This window comes from Sinohyriopsis cumingii, chromosome 1 (genome assembly GCF_028554795.1).
Source record: "Sinohyriopsis cumingii isolate HCF-2022 chromosome 1, ASM2855479v2, whole genome shotgun sequence".
Taxonomy (NCBI): Eukaryota; Metazoa; Mollusca; class Bivalvia; order Unionida; family Unionidae; genus Sinohyriopsis; species Sinohyriopsis cumingii.
Window position 1 is genome coordinate 49,919,785 of NC_142961.1, and position 26,205 is coordinate 49,945,989.

Consider the following 26,205-nt stretch of genomic DNA (forward strand, 5'->3'; position numbering starts at 1 on the left):
TCCCACCAGCTGGACTGTTCAGGGACAATATAAGAAGTCTGAAAGAAAAGTCTATCAAACGTGGACCAAGTGGGAATTTCGGGACAAGTTTTATCTGCATTCTGCATCTGGCCCACACTGGAATAAATTTAACTTTGACGTTGAAAAATAGGGTCATTTAATAAAGCAAGGTGAGGGTATCAATAAGGAACAATTAACGTTGTCATATTACTGATTACGAGACCACAGATCCGCCACAGGTAAATGAAATTGTGGATAGGTTGGAAAGACAGCAATTAACGCTGTCCGTCATATTACTGAGTGCGTGACGACAGACCCGCCACATGTAAATGAACTTGTGGATAGGTTGGAAACACTCGTGGGATCGGTGCACGTAGAAAACAACGAACCAGAAGTTATTAATGGGGCCGCATCGATTTGTCAGAGGTTGCTCACCGACGACATCATGGACTCGGGGACATTCTCGCTTTCTGATGCACGAACTCACTGAAAACATATGTGACTTTAAAACGAGTAAAGCTCGTATAAAACCATCGATGAGTATTGGTGCAGTTCCCATTTTACGTGGAATCGATGATGTAATGCAGCGTGGTTTTTATTTTCGAGCATTACCTCAATGATTACACTTTTGTCAATGAAAACATAATTTTATGTGCAGATGTATCCCACGTGACCAATCATTTCATCGATAATCTTCTCGTGGACAATCTTATCGTCGAATTCATTTTGTTGAAAATTATTTTATCAACTATTCATTTGATCAAACTCATTTAGATAACATTTATTTGGTTGACAATTATTTAGTTGCGGATATTTTGTCGATATTATTTTAGACTTATATGGAAAAAGCAGCCATGGATTATACCATCTGAAAATTGTTCTTTAAAGGCTGAGATGGCTGCAAGCTCGTAGTCGACATAATTAGACTGGTTTAAACTTTCATCGGGATTCAGATCCCATAGAATTTGAAGCATGAACATCATACAATTCCTGTGACTTGTTCTTTAGAAGCACATAATCACACGGAATTGTTTCGGAATTTCCTAATAACACTTGAATTGTAAAGATGAGAAGAATCTCTTCGTGGAACATAGAAGTTTCTATCGGCAAACCAGTTTGAGTTTTCGTTCACCGAATCCATTTCTCGATGCAAAATTCAATATATTCTCTGTTGATAATCTCAAGAAATCGTGATTATCGAAGGTGCGTTGAATTTTTCTTTAAACTAGACCTGAAGCAGATTCATCTTCGTCGTCTGCAGCAGCAGACTCAATAGCTGCCCGGCGTTTCCTTATGTGACAGTAGATACCTTGAGGCCAATGCCGCTGTACCAACAACAGGCACTTGAGAAATCGCGTGTTTAACGATATTTGTGGTTGTACTTTCCCACTCAGTTACTTCACGACTAACCTTTTCGACAAATATCGCTGCCGATACTCCCTCAGATGATGGCTAATGTAGACGATGTTCAATGGTGAGCATACAACATCTCCAGTGCTGTGTAGACGTGAATTACATGATCAGAATTCACAAAGCCAGTATATTTTTCCTCCTTTATCTTTTTCTTTCGTATAGAAATACCTCTCATAAATAGCCTAATCGTTACGTCTGCTACTTTCTCCATTGTGACGGTCAAAATCGTACAATCGTCTTCCTTTTCGGGGAAAACAATTGATGGTTTATTTACCCAGGTTGCATCAAATGAGTGCTCCACCATGCATGACTGTTTGCGTAATTTGTGACCAGTATTAGCTGAATAATAAATGAAACCATTATATTAAGTAGAGGCGACAAACTAATCAGAACGATTATGGGTTTCTATTAAACCCTGGTTAGACTACTTAAAGGCCAGCCATTTGATTCATATTTTTTAAATCTCTGTCATTGAATCAAAACCAACTTTATGGTTATTTGGCCACGATAACAATTTTAATTATGTGGATTACGAAATCAAAACGTGTGCTCAGCCATGATTGATTATTGATGCAATGTTTGCTAAGCAGAAGTTTCAACAATAATAAATAGAACCGATATTTAAAGTAGAACTAAAAAAAAATTAGTCAGCGTAAAAAACTATCACCAAAATTAATTTCAACGTAAATTGTGACGTCGAAGTAAGTTCGACTAAATGTGTTTGAGGAAATGGAAATCAACCTAATATCTGTCGCCAAGAAATGAACAGTTGACGAAGTAATTTTTGATACAATAAATTTGATATGATTGTCGACGAAAAGAACGGGAACCGTATCCTTCACACTTGAGATTCCACTAGCGTCGTTGCGCCTGTATTACAGCTGGCCAAATATTCAATCACGGTCATTCGTTGGCCTTTCCGCGAATAACTTGTTTGTCTTTTAGGGACCTGTGCTCATCCTGGAATGTTATTGAACTTCCCACTGGCGCGTACGATATTATGTAAATGAATGATGAAATCCCACGGAGAATTTCGTTGGTGACACGAGCCCACACTCAGCTCTGCCTTCTCCATTGAATCTCCACAGTATATGATTCATATTAAACAGTCGTCACTAAAAACAGTTCTCAGTTGATTAAAGGAGATTTCCGAGGACAAACGATTTCTACGTAATGGATGTAATATCGCACCACACATTGTCACCACCATGGTATAGTGTAATGTAACATCCCACACTGTCAGTAACAGCTACAGTTCATGTTCAGGAAATGGAGTCGAATCACAGGGTTATATTTTGTTTGGATTCGCCCCAAATGCTCACCGGATTTTCTGCTATTAAATACTCCTCGCTCTGTGTATCTTCCCTAACACAATCCTTGGTTTGAACAACTTTTATTCCAGTGGACAAGGACGAGCATATATTATATCTCCGGGGAGACCTTGACAATACAACTGCAGATCAGAGGTCGACTCGTCATTTAAATATAATGACATTGGTACACGGAAGTGTGAGACTTGTGCACGCAAGAAAACTAGTTTAACGGTATATTACTTAACTAGTCTTGGTGAGGTTGTTCGTGGATTAGTCACTAGATCGCCAAACGTTCTTGAGGTCTGGTTGCATGTAATGCACCAATCATTAAACAAGCTGTTGATAACATCAGATACGTGGCTGAAGATCGGTTGAAAACAACTGGGAGTGCGAGCGATTCAATGAGTTTGAGATCAACTACGACAATTAGTCACTCAAGCATCTCGGGTAGAACTAAAGGGGATTACACTTCCATCAACAGAAACAATGTCCATGCTGGTTTGTAAAATCATCAGTGAAGCCGCTCTGCAATGTCTGGATGGTTCAATTATTACAAATGTGGCAGTGGGAAGCGGATTACGGTTTTGGAGTGAGACTGGATGTAAATGGCCGATTGGATGAGACTGATAATGTATAAACAACGATACAGTTTAATAATGCACCCGATCCCGCATTTGAAACTCTGGAGCCAGTGTTATTAGATCAAAATGTTCGAGATTTCCAGTATTATTCGTACCCGGTTAAAGACCCTCATGAACAAAAAGCAGTTACACATACATGACACTTCTCGGTATTTTCTCCTGTGTTAGGCCTTCTGAGAAATCGAGGGAGAACTTATGGTCAGCCGTCGCCGCCAAAATTACATTTATCAAATGATGTGGTATGAAATCAAATGATTTAACCTAGCAAATGAAATGATAAATCCATATTCCAAATGATGTGGTGTCACATGAAATGATTTAACGAACAAAACCAAATGATGAATTTAGATTCCAAACGACGTGTTATTAAATGAAATGATGTTGTGTGAAATGAAATGATTTAACCCAACAAACGGAATGATGAATTCAGATTCCAAATGATGTTGTGTGATATGAAATGATGTAGCATGAAATGAAATGATTGAACCCCCAAAATGAAACAATGAATTCAGATTCCAAATGATGTGGCGTTAAATGAAATGATCTGGTATTAAATTAGACCAACAAGTTGTTCTCCACATTTTTTATTTGTTTTACTGGCGGCGGAGACCAACGTTATTATGCACTACTTGTGCTGAAGCGTCCGCGGGTGTTTCTGCGGATGATCGGACCGCGCGCTATTAATTAATAAATTTATTTAGACTAACCTTTGTATCCAGACAGTAAGTATAATCCCTCTTCTACTGATCCACTGCGTTAAATCCTATAGAACACTCATTTTTTTTAGTATAAATCCCTGTCAGAACAGAACATCTGTGTACTCATCGGCTGTTGACCTCAGAGTTGAATTACCCACGCATGCGTGTAAAGCAGCATCACCACATGGCAAGAGTAACGCGAGCAAACCGTCTAGCGAGGCATTTATCACTGGAAACTGACTAATGCTTGGGTGAGAGCTGTGCCGATACGGCAGAAATTTAGGAGAGAGAGAGAGATACGTCATGTCAGAAATGTGAGATAGAGTGAATGATAAATACATTGTAAAAAGACCACAAACTGTATTCAGATGTGAAAATATGCTACACAATAATAATAATATTATTATTATTAATTTATTATTATTACTAGTGGTAGTATCTTTACTCATATTTAATAACATTTACAATGGTATAAATGGATTTTATGACATACATATCTACATATTAATACTTTACATTACTTATAAGAATAACATGATTATTATGATGAACATTATTAATAACATTTGCAATGGTATTTATGAATACATCCATACATGCATACATGTTAATACTTAACATTACTTATAACATGATTAGTATGATGAACTTTATTAATAACATTTACAATGGTATTTATGAATACATACATACATACATACATACATACATACATACATACGTCTGTTATAATTTTACACCATAACTTATAACATATGGATAATGTTATATTTTAATCAAAAACAATAGTTTCTTCTTCCCTTGTGACTACGTGTCTTCGAAATTCCTTGATAATTCTGTCCTGTGTCTCTTTATCCATGGAGGAATGATACATTTCAATCAAACGTGTCTTTGCTGATTTTTTGTCTCTGTATACTTGGTCTCCCATTTCTTCAACCAACCAAGATAAAACAATAAAAACAGCAGTGTCTGTTCTGAAATAATAATAATAATGATAACTTTCCTTTTCATATGAAATATTCCCCCGCACTGCTGGTATCAGACCATGTACATCCGACTCACTTCCCCATCTCCTGTTTTCACTGCAAATATAAACTTTCTCCTTCATATTTTAATCCCTCGTGAAACAAATCGTTACTTATAACATGATTAGTATGATGAACTTTATTAATACATACATACATACATACATACATACATACATACATACATACATACATACATACATACATTGACATGTGAGTTAATTTTGTTTCTTTTGTCAGATTTGTTTATGTGCGAGATGTATATGTCTGTGTTCTTTATTCTTGCTTCTGAGCGGAAATTCTGATAAGCTCTGTGATATCTTCCAGGGATTTCTCTTAAGAGTTCCTCGTCCTTCAGTACTCTGACAAAAGTTTCAATATCCTTTCTTCGTGAAAATTTTGATTTTCCTGTCTGGAAACTTTCCAATTCGGAGACTGTTGTAGAATATATTTTGTCTAGAACATGGCCAACCACACCAGCCAACGTGCTATGTCTGTTCAAAGTGGCGTCACTCAGCTGATGACCAGCCGATCGTAAGCTTTCTATAAAGATAATAAAAAGTCAGCATTAATATTTTAACCTCCAAAATTAACAGTATATGGTAATTTTCAAATTAATGAACACATAATATATTAGACACCAAGAACATCATGTTAAAGTCGTATTTCCACGAATTACAAAATACTGCATATACTAAGACTTCATATATTTATTAAACACAATTCTTCCAATTTAAAACGATTAATAATAATTCCGTTATCAAATGATTTACTTTGAACTCCTTGTTAAAAAATTAATTGACTAGGTCAACCTCATCAATGTTTCCGGCACCTCCTCGAAGATTAACTGTTTCTGTTTCACACCAAGTCTTGCTGCATTCTCTCTGATACGCACCCAGACAAATCTGCAAGAATTAAATTTGCTTTGTTACTTAGGACTGTTTTCTCATTGTTTAACTGATTGTTATACAAATTTACTGTTACTGACCCACAAATGAAATAAAGATGTGATATACTACCGCAGAATGATCATGCTAAATTAAAACTATTTTCTTCAGAATATTTGATATATGCATCTGATGATTCTGATATAGTCCTAATGGGTATTCAGCTGTCACTTCCTTGATGTTCCAAAATTATGTTAAATATAGGTGACTTTTTTTATATAAATGAACCGATAGAATCTTTACTGCGGAACTTTTGTAACATCCAATTAAACACTTGTCATAACTTTTATAATTTATTTTGACTTGCCTTTTTAATACTTATTCGTACAGTAACCCTAAATTAAACACTAAGTACAGCAAAAAAGGACCCCAAAAAATATAATGCAGGAATTTTGTAAAATTACTTTATGAACAAGTAAGCATTTAGTGGATTTTTCTTGTATTTGTTTAATCATGGATAACCATTTTGTTCTTTATAGTCGCTGGGAGAATGAATATAGAATAATTACAGTAATAAAAGGCTTCAATGTAGGATGTTCCTTCATAGATGTTAGATGGAGTTAGCTTGACCTAATTAGGCATATAAAGACATTAATGCTCTGAAACAAATATAATATAGCTTACTTGTAATTAGATTGTGCCCCAGGATAAAGTATTTTCTGTGGTTATTGTTGTGGAATTTGACCATGTGTTGCTTCCAAAAGGACACCATTGATGGGCCATCATTTTCTCCGACAGCATCTCTTCTTACTTTATCTTCCATCCCTCTGATGAGATTTGTCTTTGTATACTCGAATTTTCGGTCGACAGCCTTTTCACTTACAGAGTCTTTCTTGCTCTTCCCTTTCTTAGATTTCCTTCTTGATAAAAGTATTAAAGTATTAATATGTAGATATGTATGTATGTCATAAAATCCATTTATACCATTGCAAATGTTATTAAATATGATTGAAAATACTACCACTAGTAATAATAATAAATTATTAATAATTGAACTAGTCCAAACCACACTCACACTGGAGCAAAGGTCAGTCCATTTTTTCTGCCTATACCGCCCTCCTCCTAGTAGAAAAAACTAGCTGTCTGACTCTCTCTTTTTGGAGCAGTTTCCGAATCTCCAGGACTATGGAAATTCGATAGGTGGCAACCTGATTATTCTTGGAGATTTCAACTTTCACTTTGACTGTCCCGGAAACTCAAATACATCAAAACTCACAGATTCCATTAATGTTTTTCAACCTCAAACAGTCAGTTAACCAACCCACCCATAAACATGGTCACATTTTAGACTGGATTCTTCATATACCTGATGATAACATTCTACGGTCCTCCCTGGTATCCCATGACCTTGCATCAGATCACCTCTGCATTATATGACATCTTGACGTATCAGTCCCTAACCATCCACCTTTATCTGCTACTAAGAGAAACCTCCGTATGATAAACAGAACCAAACTAATGCACGACATCCAAGCTAACCTAACAACTTGCTTACCTCCTACTGCAGAACAACTCGATAACTGCCTGCGTTCATTGCTTGACAAACATGCCCCAGCTACCAAGTCCAGAGCATCAATTCAGAAGTGTTCTCCATGGTATAGCAGTGTTAGGGACCAGCTTCGCACTGCTAAAAGAGACCGCCGTAAAGCTGAGAGGCTTTGGCTTTCCACCAGACTCACTATTCATAAGCAAATCTATGAAGCCGCTAAGAAGAATATCACAAATATAGTCCATGCAGCGAAATCAGCCCAATACACTACTAAGATGATGGAAAGTTCCAGCTGCAAAGAGCTGTTCGAGATTACTAACAAGCTAATGTCAAGGAACAAATCTACACCACTTCCAGCTACCTTCTCTCCAGTCGACCTTCCGGACACGTTTGCAAATTTCTTCTGTGACAAAGTACAAACCATTAGAGATAAGCTTGACACCACAATTTCAATTGACTAGTCACCATACAGTTGGGATACAGAATTTGAGCGCCAACCATTAGCAGCATTTTAACCTTTCTCTATGGATTTAGTACGTACCATCCTGATGAAGAGTGCACCAAAGTCATGTGAACTTGATCCAATTCCAACATCACTGCTGCTTGAGTGCTTAGATCCAATATTGCCTTCACTATCTGATGTTATTAATACCTCTCTCTCATCCGGGGAATACCCATCATTTTTCAAAACTGCCATTGTAAAGCCTCTGCTGAAGAAACCAACACTAGACCATAATGATTTAAAGAACTACCGCCCAGTTTCTAATGTCCCATTCATATCATAAATCTTAGAAAAGGTTGTTCTATCACAGCTTATATCTCATTTAAATTCAAACAGTCTTTTTAGCAATGTACAATCTGCATATCGCCCTTGCCACAGCACTGAAACTACTCTTCTAAAAGTAGCTAATGACATTCTCTCTGCGTTGGATAGCGGAAAGATTACAGTCCTCGCCCTCCTTGATTTGTCCGCAGCATTTGACACAATAGGCCATGATATATTACTTCACGGTCTCCAGCATGTATTTGGCATTCATGATACAGCCTTACTGTGGTTCAAGTCCTACTTAGTCAACAGGACACAAATTGTGTTTGCAAATGGAATACACTCCAGCCCAGTTAATCTATGTTGTGGTGTTCCACAGGGGTCTGTTCTTGGCCCTGTTCTCTTCATTCTGTACACTCAGTCGCTCTCAAGTGTCATAGATCATCATCCAGTGTCTCACCAATTGTATGCTGATGACACCCAAATATACAAATCTAGCCACCCTACTGAAGTTGATGCTACCATCCAAGGTGTAGAGAGGTGCATTTATGATGTGAAATTATGGATATCATGTAACAAGCTGCAGATGAATGATGATAAGACTGAGGCCATTCTGATCACAACACAAAGACTTTCTCATTCACATCCTTTACCTCAAACAATAAATATCAGCAACACCAACATTAAATTGACACAATCAGTACGAAACCTAGGTGTTACTCTGGACAGTACTCTCACATTGCACCAACATGTCATGAACATATGCAAGGCTGCATAACTTGAGCTGAGACGCATCAGCTCAATTCGCGAATATCTTTCAGTTGATGCCACTAAAACACTTGTGTGTTCATTAGTACTTTCAAGACTGGACTATTGTAACTCAGTTCTGTCTAGTTCATCTCAATATCTGCTCCAGAAACTTCAAAAAGTTCAAAACACAGCTGCTCGGATCATACTTAGAGTACCACGATCAGAACACACCTCCCCGCTGCTCTGTACCCTACACTGGCTATCCATTCAATCCAGAATCAAACACAAAATTTGTTCTCTGTGCTACGTTTCACTGTCGGACTCTAGTCCAACATACCTATCCGACCTCACCCATGTATACACACCAGCAAGATACTTACGCTCCTCTTCTGACAATCATATACTCATTATTCCTACTATGAAAACAAAGTCATTTGGACAGCGTTCTTTTGCATACCACGGCCCAGCAACGTGGAATGAATTGCCCATCGAACTTAGACACAAAGACACAGTGATCACATTCAATATTCTCAGCATGTTTTTTTAAAAAAAATGTTTTCTAATTTCATAGTGTTTGTTTTTGTAATCATATAATTATATGTTTTTTATCTTACAGGTGTTGTCTAATGTTGTAAAGCACTTAGAGCTTCTAAAGATTAGGCGCTATACAAAGTCCTCATTATTATTATTATTATTGTGTAGCATATTTTCACATTTGAATACGGTTTGTGGTCTTTTTACAATTTATTTATCATTCACTCTATCTCACATTTCTGACATGACGTATCTCTCTCTCCTAAATTTCTGCCGTATAGGCACAGCTCTCACCCAAGCATTAGTCAGTTTCCAGTGATACATGCCTCGCTAGAGGACACACGGTACTAATTATACGGAAGAACTGTGAACCAGTCTAGAAATGGGTGAAGAAATAATAGAGTATTTACAGGTTTGGTGGTCCATAATTGGTTAATAATGAAAATTAAAATTTTAGGAAAAATATCTTTTGAGAGCTTATCCTATATGTAATGTAAAAAAAATATTGACAAATTTCTACTGATGCAATTTTAGCATTTTTACAGGCTTGACTCAGGAGTACTCAATACTGAAAGTGGCACCTGATTCATTTCGTGCAGAATCAATAACACGTGTTTCATGCACATGTATGTAAACAAATTTCCGCGGGTCATATGGTGTTCTCCACACATAAGCTTGCACCAAGGTTAGATGTGCACGAAAAAATTATAGGTGTCATTATCAGCACCCATAAATTTTAAGTTATTGAATTTTGAATATGATAGTGTTTCCATATGTTTACCATTGGAGTGGAATTAGTACCGTGAGTCCTAGTCGGTTTGCTCGCGTTACTCTTGCCATGTGGTGATGCTGCTTTACACGCATGCGTGGGTAATTCAAATCCGAGGTCAACAGCCGATGAATGCACAGGTGTTCTGTTCTGACAGGGATTTATACTAAAAAGGTGAGTGTTCTAAAGGATTGAACGCAGTGGATCAGTAGAAGAGGGATTATACTTATCGTCTGGATACAAAGGTTAGTCTAAATAAATTTATTAATTAATAGCGCGCGGTCCGATCATCGGCAGATACACCTGCGGACGCTTCAGCACAAGTAGTGCATAACAACGTTGGTCTCCGCCACCAGTCAAAAAAAAAAAGAAAAGGTGGAGAACAACTTGTTAGTCTAGTGTGTATGCTACGTTAGGTTATTAAATATGATAATTACGACTGATCAAATAACATGAAGATTTAATCTCATTAGCTGATAGATCTAGCTGAGTCGAAGCCTTAAAAACTCGCGCAGTACAAGGCAGATTTAAAAAAAAATACACACACATTCATTAAGGGGTCGTCCATTAATTATGTCAACAAAATGGGGGGAGCGGGTTTGAAGAAGTTTGACAATTGTTGAAATGGGGGAGGGGGAGTTCAAGATAAATTGACGTCAACAATGTTATTTTTTACAATAAATTTAATAAATAAAAAAAATAGGAAATTAGTCGGTGCGTTGGTATGGCACACACTCGCTCGCCCGTCAACAGCCCACCAGTTTCATCCTAAACCGGTTGAGCTTTTGCCAAGGAAGCCATAGTCTTGCATCATTATATTTTGTTTTTTATTCAATGTAGATTGTAGACTGTAGACAGATTAACCACATATGGTATTAATCTGAAGAAATTAATGAATCAGCCACTATGCCCATTATAACAATTGAGGAACATTTGGCTTCTCCATGGGAAGATGATAGAAGCTAGAACATAAAGTCTCGATTTTTTCATGAATTCAAAGTGTTATAGTCAATTTGAAATCTGTTAAACAAGTTAAAAAAATGTATTAAAATTTATTTGTAGACCTTTTAATTTCCATAATTCTATTTTTAGCATAAAGGCCAGCCGTATAAAATATTGTTAGTTTGTGGGGGGGGGTAAAAAAATTTTGACATAATTTTATTAGGGGGTCACTGAAAGTTTGACAGTTGTTGACAAGGGGGGGGGAGGGGGGTAAAAAATTGCCTAAAAATTGTTGACATAATTAATGGACGTCCTCTAATGTGGATAGTCACTTTATGCTGATTGGAAAACATAGTTCTTGTTTATATCAAATGAGAAGAAACACTAGCCTTAGCTGTTAAATGTCGTCTGCAAAAGTCTCAGCCGAATGCTGTAAATACGCCTGTCGATTATAAGTCTGGCTAACAGAGCGCCCCCCCCCCACGTGTTTGTTTGGATTTACGCTAGATGATTTACATTTTGACGTTAAATTGTAATGCTGTTTCGAGTCAGACCGTTTACTTTCCATGCATTTCATTTAATACCACGACATTTGAAATATCAGTTGATCATTCCATTCTGTTCTTCAGACCATTTCAACTAATGCCAGATCATTTGGAATCTGAATACATCATTTTATTTTTGGGGTTAAATCATTTCATTTTAGACAACATAATTTCATTTAATACTACGTTATTTGCAAGCAGATTTCATCAATCCGTTTTGTTCTTTAAATCGTTTTATTTAATACTACATCATTTGGAATCTGAATTCATCATTTCATTTATTGGGTTAAATCATTTCTTTTCAGACTACGTAATTTCATTTAATAATACGTCATTTGGATTCAGAATCCATCAATCCCTTTTGTTGTTTAAATCATTTTATTGAATGCCAGATCATTTGGAATTTAAATTCATCATTTCATTTGTCGAGTTAAATCATTTCATTTTAGACTACATCATTTCATTTAATAGCACGTCATTTGGAAGCAGATATCATCATTCCGTTTTGTTCTTTAAATCATTTTATTTAATACCAGATCATTTCATTTAACGCCACATCATTTGGAATCTGAATTCATTGTTTCATTTTTGGGGTTCAATTATTTCATTTCATGCTACATCATTTCATATCACACAACATCATTTGGAATCTGAATTCATCATTCCGTTTGTTGGGTTAAATCATTTCATTTCACACAACATCATTTCATTTAATACCAAGTCATTTGGAATCTAAATTCATCATTCGATTTTGTTCTTTAAATCATTTCATGTGACACCATATCATTTGGAATATGGATTTATCATTTCATTTGCTAGGTTAAATCATTTGATTTCATACTACATCATTTGATTAATATAATTTTGGCGGCGACGGCTGCCCTTAGAGATCCGCTTTATGAGACGTTGTTCACCGATCATGCTCGTACTAATATCGGGTAATCTAAACTCTTCATAAATTCTCTCTATCACACACGCGTGCGCGCACGCACGCACGCATACAACTGGCCGCTATGATTTATTGCAGTTTATGAATATTTGAATAATAGGATTACAATGTGTCTTTAGTCGGTACCTCATTTAGAGGCGTACACGTTCCTTTGGAGTGTTTTGCCTATTAATTGGTCTATTATACTCTGCCCTTGTATTGTCTGCTATGCGGTTATAGTATCAAGTGGGAAATCCCCTTTCAATTCCCGTCTGTTCTATACAATCTGGTATTCTCTGAATGCACGATCTGTTGCAAACGTTTTGCTTATCGTATGGTGCAGACAACGTGATCTCACTGGTAAGGTAAGCCTGCATGTCTCTTCCTCACGAACATAATTTAATTTTGTTTCTCTCTCTCTCTCTCTCTCTCTCTCTCTCTCTCTCTCTCTCAATAATGTGTTGGGAGCCGCGATTGCTCAGTTGACAGTGCGTAAGACTGGTAATCTAAGTGTGGAAATTGCCAATGATGAAATACGGTGTTTTTAATCTCTTGTTTAGTTGCATACCTGTAAACAATATAAAGGAAAGGACAGGTGATAATGATGGCGCTTATTAAAGACAATGTTTTGAGAGAAAAAAGGCGTCGCGGATATTCTCAAACATCCCTTCTGTCTGTCTGTGCGTCAGTCCATTCGATCGTGTGCCCGTTACCACATCTCGTCCAGGTGAAAATCCACGAAACTTTGTTGTTATGTGTCACCGTCTGGGGAGTTGGCTATGTATGGCGAGATTGGGGTTGGGGAATAAATACGTACTAAAATCGTACGCATTTGTGATGGCCAGCCATTGCAGTTGTTTTATTATTATTATTATTAGTAGTAGTAGTAGTAGTGGTAGTATGGTTGTTACTGTTGTTGTTGCAGCTGAGATAGTGGTGTTTGTGCCTGATTCTGAAGATTTATTTTCTTTTTCTTTTTAAATTACCCGTTCATTATCATCATCAGCTGCAGCAGCAGCAGTATTAGGCCGATAAATCAGCCCTTCACCCGTGATGATATTGGTTTTCGGCACAACATCGTCCATCAGTATCAACACAGATTTGTGGGGTTGATTTATCGGACTACAACAGTATTACCACCACCACCAATAATAGCAACCATCACAAACATTCATTACCAAATTCAGCGCCAACAGCATCTAATCTTGACCATAAAAATCTTCTACAACATGTACAATATCGAAGTAAATGTATAGCTAATCTTAATGTATAGCAAATCTGTGGAAAATTGGAACATTCTAGAAAATAAGTTGACCATCAAGAGGAGCTTTATATATTCCACACATACATGAAGAAATAGTGCCGTTTATTTCAGACACCTTCCAGGTCATCTTCGCCAACCAAGGTTCCGATATGATAACCCTATATACACCTTGGCGGATCGAACAGATATTTTAGTGCATTATTCTAGCGACATCTGTTGGATTTAATTAGTTGCCTCCCTTAGTATGTAATGCCATCTTACCAATAGCGTGTAACATTGCTGCATTTTACACTGGCCCGAAATGGTGGATGCAATTGACTTAAAAATGATACCTTGTAAGCTTAACATCAAAACTATGACTACGTACCAGAGGGAAGCCATTACAGGTGTGTTTGAGTGAAAGGTATTTGTACAAACACGGACCAGCAGTGGAGAATTTCTTGTTTATCAGTCCATTAAAGTTTTGTGCTGCCTTTGTCTCGATCATATAGCAGTAGTGTTCAAATTTGAACAACTTAATTTTGATTGTCGCCGCATTCTATGAAATTCAGAAACCCGAAACACAGAAATGTCTGCTTGTTTCGCCAAGGTGTAGATAGGGTTATCATATCGGAATCTTGGCTAACCAGAATGCTTCCAGGTTTGTTACTCTCAGGCTGCACGTAAAATTGAAACTACTCGTGCTGATATATTATGGTGACTGATATGATCTTTATATTGGACGCATTCTCACCCAGAATGTACGTTGCTCATTTTCATTCACAACTGTCAACGTCTCAGTATTTTTCAAGAATCGTATAACGCAAGTATCTGAGAATTTATTTATTCCTTTCCATCTGTTGGTCACGCTGTAATTATAATTCAAATTATTTGGCGAGCGCAATGCTATTTTTGATGGAGTGTGAAAAGGTCATATTGAGGGAGGAAAACACGAGATTTCCATCACACCCCAGTGATGGGTCTGACTGACGGATGGCCTTTGATGCGCAGTTGTTCTCGCTGCCCCCATCCTAAAACTGATTTTGAATGTAAGGGAGTTAACAAAGTTCAGCGAGAGAGAGAGAGAGAGAGAGAGAGTTAACGAAAATCAGTGTCCAAGCTTGATGGTAATCAAAGCAAATAGTCTTCCCAGTGCATATTCTTTTGCCCAATACATAACAGTTCAAGGAAAGTTGACTTCACCTTTTATATGATATCTACTCGTATATGTCTTTTATATCAACTGGTCGATTATTTTTAACAAGTACGTTTTAATCAAATCTGTGATATTCCCTTCGAAAATCACACACAGGGCTATAACAGATTCTGCAGTTTAATGTATATGCTTGTGTAGCTCAATCATCGGCAATTCAGTGCATGTGTAACCTCAGTCACAGGCAATTCAATGCATGTGTAACACAGTCACAGGCAATTCAATGCATGTGTAACACAATCACATACCATTTAATGTATGTGTAACACAATCGCAGGCAATTCAGTACATGTGTAACACAATCAAGGGCAATTCAATGCATGTGTAACACAATCAAGGGCAATTCAATGCATGTGTAACACAATCACATACAATTCAGTGCATGTGTAACACAATCACGGGCAATTCAATGCATGTCCAGTACAATCATGGGCCATTCAATACGTGAGTAACACAAGCACAGGCAATTCAATGCATCTGTAACACAATCGCAGGCAATTCAGTGCACGTGTAACACAATCACAGGCAATTCAGTGCACGTGTAACACAATCACAGGCAATTCAGTGCACGTGTAACACAATCGCAGGCAGTTCAGTACATGTGTAACACAATCACGAACAATTCAATGCATGTGTAACGCAATCACAGGCAATTTAATGCATGTGTAACACAACCACAGGCTATTCAATGCATGTGTAACACAATCAAGGGCAATTCAATGCATGTGTAAGACGATCATAGGCAATTCAGTGCATGTGTAGTACAATCACGGGCAATTCAATGCATGTGTAACACAATCACGGTCAATTCCATTTATGCAGCCCTCCAGCTAACTAAATGAGAAATGAGAGTGTAAAATGCGTAGTAGAGACTGAAAATGAGATTTCTAAAGAATATTCTTTAGTGAAGCTGTGCTGTAAATTCCAACTTTGCTTGTAGGCTGCCTTAGATTTTGGTGTCCAAGTGTTATCAATTTTATTTGAAGGCTGCCTTTGATATTGGTATTCAAGGTCTCACTGGATAGTTTCGTATTTTGACATCCCCCTAATTTTTAAGGTAGAAGGCATGAACCTAATTATCACAAGCCTAGCGTTTATAAATTCACACATAAGCTAAATCTATAATGTGGTTTAGATTTACTTTGAGTTAGGCTTGGAAATAGGTTGGCTTGTTGGTGACTGCCTGTCACAGTTAGATGAACATTGGAGATCAAATGCCTAACTTGGGCTGCAAATGAGCCGCCGACTTGGCTTACGTATTTATGTGTGTCTGCTACAGAGGTATCTAAGAATCTAGATGGTTGAGGGGTGATGAAAAGTATGCTAATTTGTTATAGTACTAGTGAACTTTATTCATGCATAAGGCACATACTGATTCTTTTAGCTGCCTTGTCACAGAAAAATATTCAAAATAGTATTTCTTGTCAAAAGTGAATGTAAAATTTAGGGGTTGGTGGCAGTGTTGGTTCAGTATAAAAACCACCAGTTGCATCAGGAATTAACCTGATTACTGCAGTCAAAATCTCTCATGTATGCTTTATACAAAAATCATTAGTTTGTTTTTATTTGTATCTTCAGTGTAAAATTATTCTCATTTTTCTGTAATTGGTCATTGTCGGATGAAAATTCACCAGATAAACTGTCCAGTGAGACCTCAAGTGTTGTCAAGTAATGAATTCCATGCACACCTTCACATCCTAATGCGTTGGACACATCACTGTTTAGATTAATGGTGTCTGAGTGCAGGAAACGTTCATGGAGAAAGATGATTTACCGTTAAAACCTCAAGAAATCTGCCCCTCATGAAGACAGTAGTCAAATCAATTAGGCACTTGAAGAACACCCAACATAGTAGCACAACAGCACAGGAGAAGTTAAAGGTGCCAATTATGGAATGGACTTTATGTTGTTGTTTTTTTTTTTATATTTCATGGTTATCATAATGTTTGTATTTGTACTTTTTTAATTGGGGAGGAGAAAATGGGTCGGCGTTTTGGAAGCTGAATATTAGCGAGCTGTTACATGTCTTAAGTTTTACGAGCGGGAACCTGATCTCCTGTCTGTTTGAATCTAGTTTGTAACCCAAAGAGGTCAAGTCTAGATAGTGGACAGACGGGAGAACGAGAATATGAAAATCTATGTATCCAACGGACCAAACTAAAGTTGTCGTTGACCACCAGACCAAACGAAAGCTGTCGTTGACCATCAGACCAAACCAAAGCTGTTGTTGTACTTTTGACAATGACTGAATCTGTAGCGTTATGAGATACATTTACATAATAAGATATGGTCTCCTATATGGGTCAGCAATTGTTGGTAACCAGTTGGGTAAACTGCTTGCATCTGCATCACCGGAGTTTGTTAGAACTGATGTTACATATGCAGCGATGCCAGCTACTACTTCCAATGGCTCCACTGCATCAGTGCAGTAACTTGAAACCCAGGAACAGGTGAAGGTATTGCAGGCAATTGTTACTATCTAGATGTACTGGAACTTTGAATCAATGCTGCTGTATGCAGCCCATCGTGGACCACCCGATGTGTCCGAATTGGTTGGAGCACTGTTGTTCTGTCTGGTCAGTTTAAGCTAAATAACAACACTGGGTTTGACGCAGATTGGTCACACGGCCTGGAATGAATGATGGGTGGAACCAGTTTAGGTTAAATTACTTGAATGTTTGTGCACATAGCACAAGACGTTAGACATGAAATGTAATTGTTTACGTGATATATATAAATGGAATGTTTAAACATGTTAATCATCTGTTGGCATATTGTAACTAACCGTACTCAACTGTCCATTTTCTTTAGAATATATGAAACAGTAGACGTTCTTATGCTGATTTTCTTTTAGTTTCTTCATTGTAAGGTTTGGCACCGATTCATACTCATTGAAACCCTTGTAAGAATAGTTCAGTACTACGATGCTTAACTGGACATTCTGTCATCTTCACAAGTGAGTGACAACAAATGATTTCCAATTTCAAGTCTGTTAAAGGACTGAAATCTCATCAATAAATCATTGTCTCTGGGAAAAAAAATTCAGTCACAGCTAGGACAAGCTCTCAAAAGATTATTTTTACTGAAATCTTACTTTAATTAATAACCAATCACGGCCAGCCAAACCCATATATGCTCTATTTTATGTACAGTGGCGTCACTAGGGCTGGTGTCACCCAGTGTGGTAACTCATAGTGTCACCACATAGACCTCCTTCCTGCACAACAATTCAAAACTTTTAGAGACAGTCACGTGAGTTAACTCATGGTGTCACCCACACAGACCTCCTTCCTGCACAAAAATTCAAATTTTTTTTTTTTTATATAGACAGTAATTTTGGTGTCACCCGTTGCGGTCAGCACCCGCTGCAACCCTTAGTGACGTCACTGTTTATGTTCACCCATTTCTAGACGTGGTTCCCATTTTTTCATATTATTAGTAGCGTGGATCCTTACGAGCTTGCAGTTTATATTTGCTGTAGATGATTATAGCATTTATTATTTAAAGCAAGTTTCGAAAGCATCGATCTATGAGGTTTTCATAAAAAAGGTGGGGTAATGTGATATTGCCCGTTTGTGCGTGCGTTCTACATGTCACGCTATTCCTCTCCTTTCAAAATATAATTTCGGATGGTGGTGGCGGTGGACAGTATATGTGTACACGGATTTTGAATGTTGATCCACCCTGATTGGCGAGTCTAGAGGGTGGGTCTAATTTTACATAAATCTTAAATAGTTTATAATCTGTAAGTCACACATGTCTCAAAATTGGTGAGCATGATCATTAACCAGTGTGTCAGCACACATTTTGATATGATCTCCAAAAATACCCATGGATAACACCACTTTCCACCCCCTCGCTGGGAGAATGGGTCATACAGGTGTCGCTCCAAGGTCATAACTTAAAGTCTCTTGAAACGATTGAGATACCAGCCATATATCCATCAATGTGTTTACTGATCATGAATTGAAGAATTACGATAAGTAAATGATATTGTCCCCTAATCTCTCCTAACCAACAGTCTTATCTCTATGCGGTGGGAAAAACAGGAATGTACAGAAATGTTCGTTATTCAACCACTTCACTTTTTAGCAGTAAAATGCATATTGTAATTAACCTATTCTTCAAAACATAATAAAATTATGCTATCTAATTTATAAATGACAGATTCTTGTTGTTTCTCTGCATGTATTTATTTGAGTGTGAATGCGCGTGTTTGTGTCATTCATTTTAAAAATTATATTCGTTTGTAAATGACGTCTACAGAAAAAATATAAATAAAAATAACATTGTAGCTTTTTAATTGTAGCTTTTTAATAAATATTTTCTTTTACTTTTTGAAACTTAAGTCATTTATGAAATTATTTTGGTTTGTAAAATTATATATACAGGAAACATCAAGGACTGTGTGCTTAGTTTCTAAATGTTTGCTTCTATGTTTTTATTCAGGATGACTCAAATATGGGAACTACATCTAGATGACAAAAAAAGAAAAAATACTTCGAAGACTTCCTCATATCATTGCTTGGAGAAAATTATACGATAAATTCTTTTAAAAAAACAGAGATAAGGATTAGGGCTACAGTTATTCCGGCCACATTGATGTTTTAAGTTTGCGACTGAAGCGAAAAACGCCATCAACCAACCAATCGTCTGAAAAGAACACTGGTCACATAAACTGCTGTTCACAAGCACTGTATGTGTTTCGTATTCAATGCGTTCTAATGATATAATCTTAAATCCTTGTAACCGGAGCCCGATCTATGGCGAGAAAATTGGCATGCTGGTTGTGTGTTATATTGGTATGGGTAAGTTACACATTCAGAGTAGGATATGAACAATACTGCGACTGTAGAAGAACTGAGCAAACACTGCATATGCAATGTACCGTTCCTCGCCAAGAAGAGATCTTCCAATGTATTGGGAACAATACGGATGCTAACAATGTGTACCTTACTGAAAGTAAACTCACAAACATACCGTCGGCTTTGACAATGTTGTCAAATGTGTCCTATCTTAACTTAGAGAAGAACACCATTGAAGAGCTGGATGATTTTGTCTTTGGTTATATTGGAAAAACTCTCGAAACTTTTGTGTTGGATTACAACAACATAAGTGTCTTGCGTAATGGCACACTAAATGCTCTGGTGAAGCTCAAGAACCTTTTCATCAGATACAATCTTCTAGAAATCATCGAGCCTGACGTTATAAATAGTAACTTGAAGACTTTGATTAACATACAGTGGTCATTTAACAGACTGAAGGAAGTTGATCTCGGCATTGCCTTCGTTCTTGTCCTCTCCAATCACCAGAATTTAATTGTAAACGTTTCACACAATAACATCAGTAATGTTACCAATTATTATCACTATCCAATTTCTATATTCAATCTGAATGACAGCATATATGTTGACCTTATAAGAAACAATTTTACCACAGTAGATGTTGCTTACTTGCTTCGGATTTTACAGGTTAAATCGCTCCAAGATCTCTACAGACTGGGAAACTGTGGCTTTAATATCAATTACAACCCGCTCCTTTGCGACTGCAACTTATTTCCCTTTGCTCTCTACATCAAAGAATTCTGGCCAATGGATCCAGACAATCCCGTGTTTGCTATCACGTGCTACAACCCAGAATCTCTTAGAGGGATGCGAATTATTGACGTTCCAATGAATGAGTTTAACTGCTCTGTCGAGAAAGACTGTCCATCCACTTGTACTTGTCAGTTTACGGTCGTCTGCAATTTACTGACGATAACTTGTACAGACGACAGTTTAGATGCATTGCCGTCATTAATTCCAGACGTTAAGACGATACATCTGGTGATTCATAGTCGTAATTTAAGGGCGCTAAGTGACAGAAACTACTTAGGCAATGTTTCCATATTGGATGTATCCTCGAGTGCTGTGTCAACTGTAGACAAGAACTTCTTACATTATCTTGACACTGTGGAGAAGATGTACCTAAATGACAATTCTCTGGAAACTCTACCAAGTGATATTCAGAACCTCAACTTGACGCATCTCGAATCCATTACCCTACATAACAATCCCTATATTTGTGACTGTCACACACTGTGGATGAAACACTGGCTTTTGAAAAATCGTATCAAGATATTAGAGTTGGAGAAAATCAAGTGTGCCACCGGTTCTGGTAATGGAAAAGCTGTCATAGAAGTTGAAGACAATTTGTTTATCTGCCAAACTGATTATACCACACCACTTTTGATACTTTTAGGATCAATATTGTTGTTTATGATTGTCGTATTTGTACTTATCGCAAAAAAAGAACATATGCAAGTATTTCTTGTAGCACATTTTAAATGTTGCAATTGTCTGCGTTCTAAACTCACTTCAGAACTGGAAAACGACGTATTTATCGCTTTCAGTAAGTTAGACAGCGATTATGTAACTCAAACTCTTTTCCCATTTTTCGACAAAGAAGAGATTAAGTATATATCTTATCACGATTTTACGCCGGGAGAGGTTCTCCTCGAAAGTATAGAAGAAAGTATTAGGTCAAGCATAGCTACTCTCGCAGTTCTTACGAACAATTTTCTTGAGAGTCAGTGGTGCATCCAGGAGTTTTACCAAGCGCACGAACGTTTTATTAGCGATAAGAATCGCAAATTGATCATTCTTGTGATTGAGGACAGGTTAGATCAATCTCGCTTAAGAGATGAAAAAATACAAATGTACATGAAAACGAATATCTACATTGCAGCTTCGAATGCAGATTATTTGTACAAGCTCCTGTCCGCATTGCCAAGAGTAGCACGGAAACATACGTCTGCGGAAAGTGAAACTGTGCCCGTACACGGACATGATGTCCGGGATAAAGACTCCACAGTTGAGAGAGTCGGTGATAGCTTTGATTCTAACGTGACGGGTAGAGAAACATGCGATGAAACGACTCCACTGCTTTAACAAAATAAATAAAATATTTAATTATAAAATGAAAAACTGATAAACTTTAATTCTCTAAAGTGATGGATAATTGTTGTGTATAGATTGCAAAAGGCGGGTTAGATGTATTAAACTGATTACCGATGCAAAAATCGAATAAATGAGCATCTATAACAATTTGGTTTTAAAAATCCGATTAAAATATTGACATAGGAAGTGAAAATAGTACAGACAAATGTGTTATTTAGTTTGTATTTCCTTTGCTTGGTGGCTGTTTTAAAAATTTATAGAATTATGTTTTCTATTAATCGTTTTATATTACTCAGGATTTTAGTTCTGCTTGAGAAATATTCTTGTGACCAATTGTCTCTGCCTGCTGGGTCTTAAAGTTATCAAAATTTTCATATTTGCGTTTGTCTGTTTTTTTTTTTTAAGTTACAGTCACGTTTTTTTCTTCTTCATATCCTAGGCTTGATTTTATGCAGCTCTTGAATACACATGTCTGTCCTGTCTCCAAACTTTCACTGCGAATAAATCTCTTATGCATCGAGTTACAACAGTGAAAACTACAGGATTTCAGTTGTTACACCTTGTCAGTTGATGTCAAATTTTCATTTGGAACTAACATTCTTACATGTTTGTTTCATAATTTGATTTTTTAGTCTAATTGTGTAATATAGAAAATTAGAGAACACCGGGCCTGATTTTCTTTTGCTGAGGCGGTGGCATGTAATGAGTGTTGGGTATAATTTTTTATATTCGTTTTAGGTAAGTTTTGTTTAACTAAATTGACCCGGCAGATTACAAATTACATATATGCAAGAGTAAGATAAGACCTCAGCAGTTCCATCTCACGCGAGAAAGCACATCATAGGCCAATACAAAGAAATATCAACGCAAATTAGGCCTGCTTCCATATTCACAAAACTCCCACCTGTAGGTCGGAGGTGGGGGGGGGTAAACTTCATACGGTATTTTCAACAGAGATGTGCATTCCCGGGTACCATAAACTCATCTAATTATGTATAACAGTACTTGTAATCTTAAAATTCATATCCATGTAATAGTTGGAAAACTGGATACAGAAAACTTACATTGGGGCATGAAGTTCATGGTGTGGTTTGTTTGTATGTCTACTCCTGGTTACATTACATTCTAATCCCTACTGCAAAGTAATAAATCCAAGATTCCTAATTATGGACTTAGTTATATATTGAGGATCAGAGATTATAACCAACGCATATAAGTGGAATTTATTGAAAGGACATCAAATAATAAACCGCCAGGCTCTAAGAAGTGTACTCTAACGGGCAGCAGGTCCCCATATACCAGTTTATAGGACCCTTCTCCGCGCTAGGTTTCAACTATGATCACATTTTGATGAAATTTGCTGTTGTATCTTGATATCAAGAGCTGGGATGAAATTTGCTATGTAACTTTACATCAACTAGGCTGGGATGAAATTTGACAGGTGCGCACATTTAATGAGATGATCCGTGTATTGATTAGCTGACCTTGTCGATGCACTAAGGTCTTAAATAATCAGATTCTGATGAAACTTGCAATGTTGCGTTATATTAGTAATATTGATCATAACTTGGATATCCAACCAAATCCGCACATACTGATGAGGTGATCGAGGTTCTGATTTTTTTTAGTGGCTGACTCTTTATGAGCACAATTCAGGCTTTATTTATGATGAGATTGTGATGAGCTTGTAAGTTTTCGTTAACAAGTCCGCGAATTAGTTGGCTGATCAGCGAAATCAACACATAAATGAGGTGACCTGGACGCTGATTGGCTGACATGATGGGTGTGCTATAGGATTTTATTTACTACCAGACTGGGATAAAACCTGCTGTGTGCTTTTATATCAAAATCTCAAGCCGAGTTTAATCTCCACTGAACTGTGGGCACATGAATAGTGTTATTTGGGCTCTGATTGGCAAACATTATGAAGCGGTGATTATTTTATGAATAAATTGAGATGAAATTTGCAGTAGCTTCATATATTTTTCTTAAGTTAATATCTTTAATACAATAGGTCAATTTCACTGCAGCATTATTGGCTGGCACACGTGTGTACATATACCAATATGAACATACATTCATTTAAAGTACAAAATATCAACACGATCAAAGAAATGTTTGATAACCAGTAGAATCAGCTTAGAAGTCTGTCCAACTATCAGCTGATCTGGCGTCAACATCATGATTATGCTTTGCGTTTAAGTCATTTCCTCAGACAAGTAGAGTCACGTGAAAATGTATATAGTTGTTTCATCGCAGTTTCTTGTGCTACGTGTTTAGTCTCGAATAAACAGTAACACAAGAAAGAGTGAAAACAATAAGCTTTGAAAAATTTAACAAATAATTTATTTCCCTGGAAAAATACTGTAAAAATGAAGAAAAAAATAAGAACTTACGGTTTTAAGAATCAAATCCAAAAATAATCCACAAATTAAATTTTAGAAGTTATAATAATGAAATGTTCTATTGAATTCAAGCTCGAGTCCCGACGAAGAATCCAAGATGGAAGACGATGACGTATACTGTATCCTTTGTGGTTTTGTAAGGTCTACAGTTCTGTATTATTCACAAACAATAATCCGGTTTTTGAATTAATGAAATGTCTTTGTCCAAGAATTCTTTATGAGTACTCAAATATTTCCAAGAAAAAGAATTAATCCTTTTGGATACAAATAATTCGAATAACCATTAAAATAACCCCCCAAACTGACACAACAAAAGAACACATTGACATCAAATGTTTTAAGCCCAGACTGAGAAAAATCTCTATAAACAATGATTATACAGTAACTAGAAACGCAAAACAAATTCCCGGATGAGGGTCAATTTTCCAGAACCTTCGAGAAGTATTTGCGTATAAAAGCACGTAGTCCCAGTATGACCTTGACAAGAGCCAATCATTTTGCTCACAGAATAAGATAAAAATAAAAAGTTGTTTACTTCTCCCACTGATTTCTGATATAAGGTCGGGAACTAGGTCAGCTTTAGGTGTTTACAAATGAGCAGTCGAGGTCAAACTATTTTCTGGAAAAGTATCGAGTTCCTAGTAAACAAAACTACATTATTTTGACATATAATGAAATTAAAAATAAAAAGATTTTAAAAGTTACAAACAATCAAATTAAATCAAATATAAATTAAATCAAATATACGTAACAAGATTCATTAGCTTGGCGATGATTATGAAACGCTTTACAATTTTCAATTAAAGCTAAATCATTTTGACATATATTTCACTTTCCAGTTATCGGCATTAACCTTTGCGTTTCGCTCAGCTTCTTAGATATTATTTACTGCAGGGTTGTGCAATGTGATACATTAGATCCATTTTCATAAAAACCAAGCTTTGCAATTCGGACATGCCAGCATTGGCGATTTTATTTTTGTTTACCTTGGTCAGCTACGTGAACGATTTCTGATCCACTTGGGCCTCTTGTTACATTTAAAGATGTTTCATTGCCCATACTTGAAAAAGAAAATGGGCCGAAGTACAAATTATGTAAAGTAAGCCCTTTGTTTTCCTTTCAGTGCTACCGTAATAATGGTCTTTTGGCATAATAATATAATAATTGCAATTAAAAAAGAACCCAGATGCATGGAATAACATTATTCAAGTTTTGATGTGCATGTACGTTGATGAGTTTCATGAATTTAAACTGGGAATGGTGTTATGCAGAATAGGACGATGCTGAAAATGCAGATCCTCTGTTTTTCTTGTCTTTGTGGGAGACAATTTGTTCTAAAATATAGCTCTAAAATTAAGACGTAAGCCGTAAAGTCCGTAGAGGAAATGAGAAACGGATGGCACGCATTACCAATATGTGCTATATTTGATGTTTAACTTCCTCTCCACTAAGAAGCTTGAAAACAATAATAAAAATCATGGGGGAGGAGGGAACCACAAACACAAAAGGTACAAGATTCTGTACGTCTTTTGAGATTGTTAGTTAATGTCCTTGTTAAAATTTAATCGTTTGGTAGCACATTCAAAGTACATGCAAAGCAAATGACAATATTATTGATATGAGCATAAATACACTGATGTCTCCTT

At 36.7% G+C, this 26,205-nt stretch overlaps 1 protein-coding gene across 2 annotated transcripts; it reads left to right on the top strand.

Moving 5' to 3' along the window:
* The first annotated feature begins 13,037 nt into the window (after positions 1-13,037).
* On the top strand, positions 13,038-24,123 carry LOC149806844 (protein toll-like). Of its 2 annotated transcripts, none has more exons than XM_089958576.1 (2): positions 13,038-13,125; positions 19,666-24,123. In XM_089958576.1, exon 2 carries the CDS (start codon positions 19,980-19,982, stop codon positions 22,143-22,145), a length of 2,166 nt encoding a protein of 721 aa, XP_089814702.1. In that variant the 5' UTR covers positions 13,038-13,125; positions 19,666-19,979; the 3' UTR covers positions 22,146-24,123. The 2 variants fall into 2 exon arrangements, with proteins under 2 accessions (XP_089814702.1, XP_089814708.1); XM_089958582.1 differs by having other exon boundaries at positions 13,041-13,120.
* Positions 24,124-26,205: the final 2,082 nt, after the last annotated feature.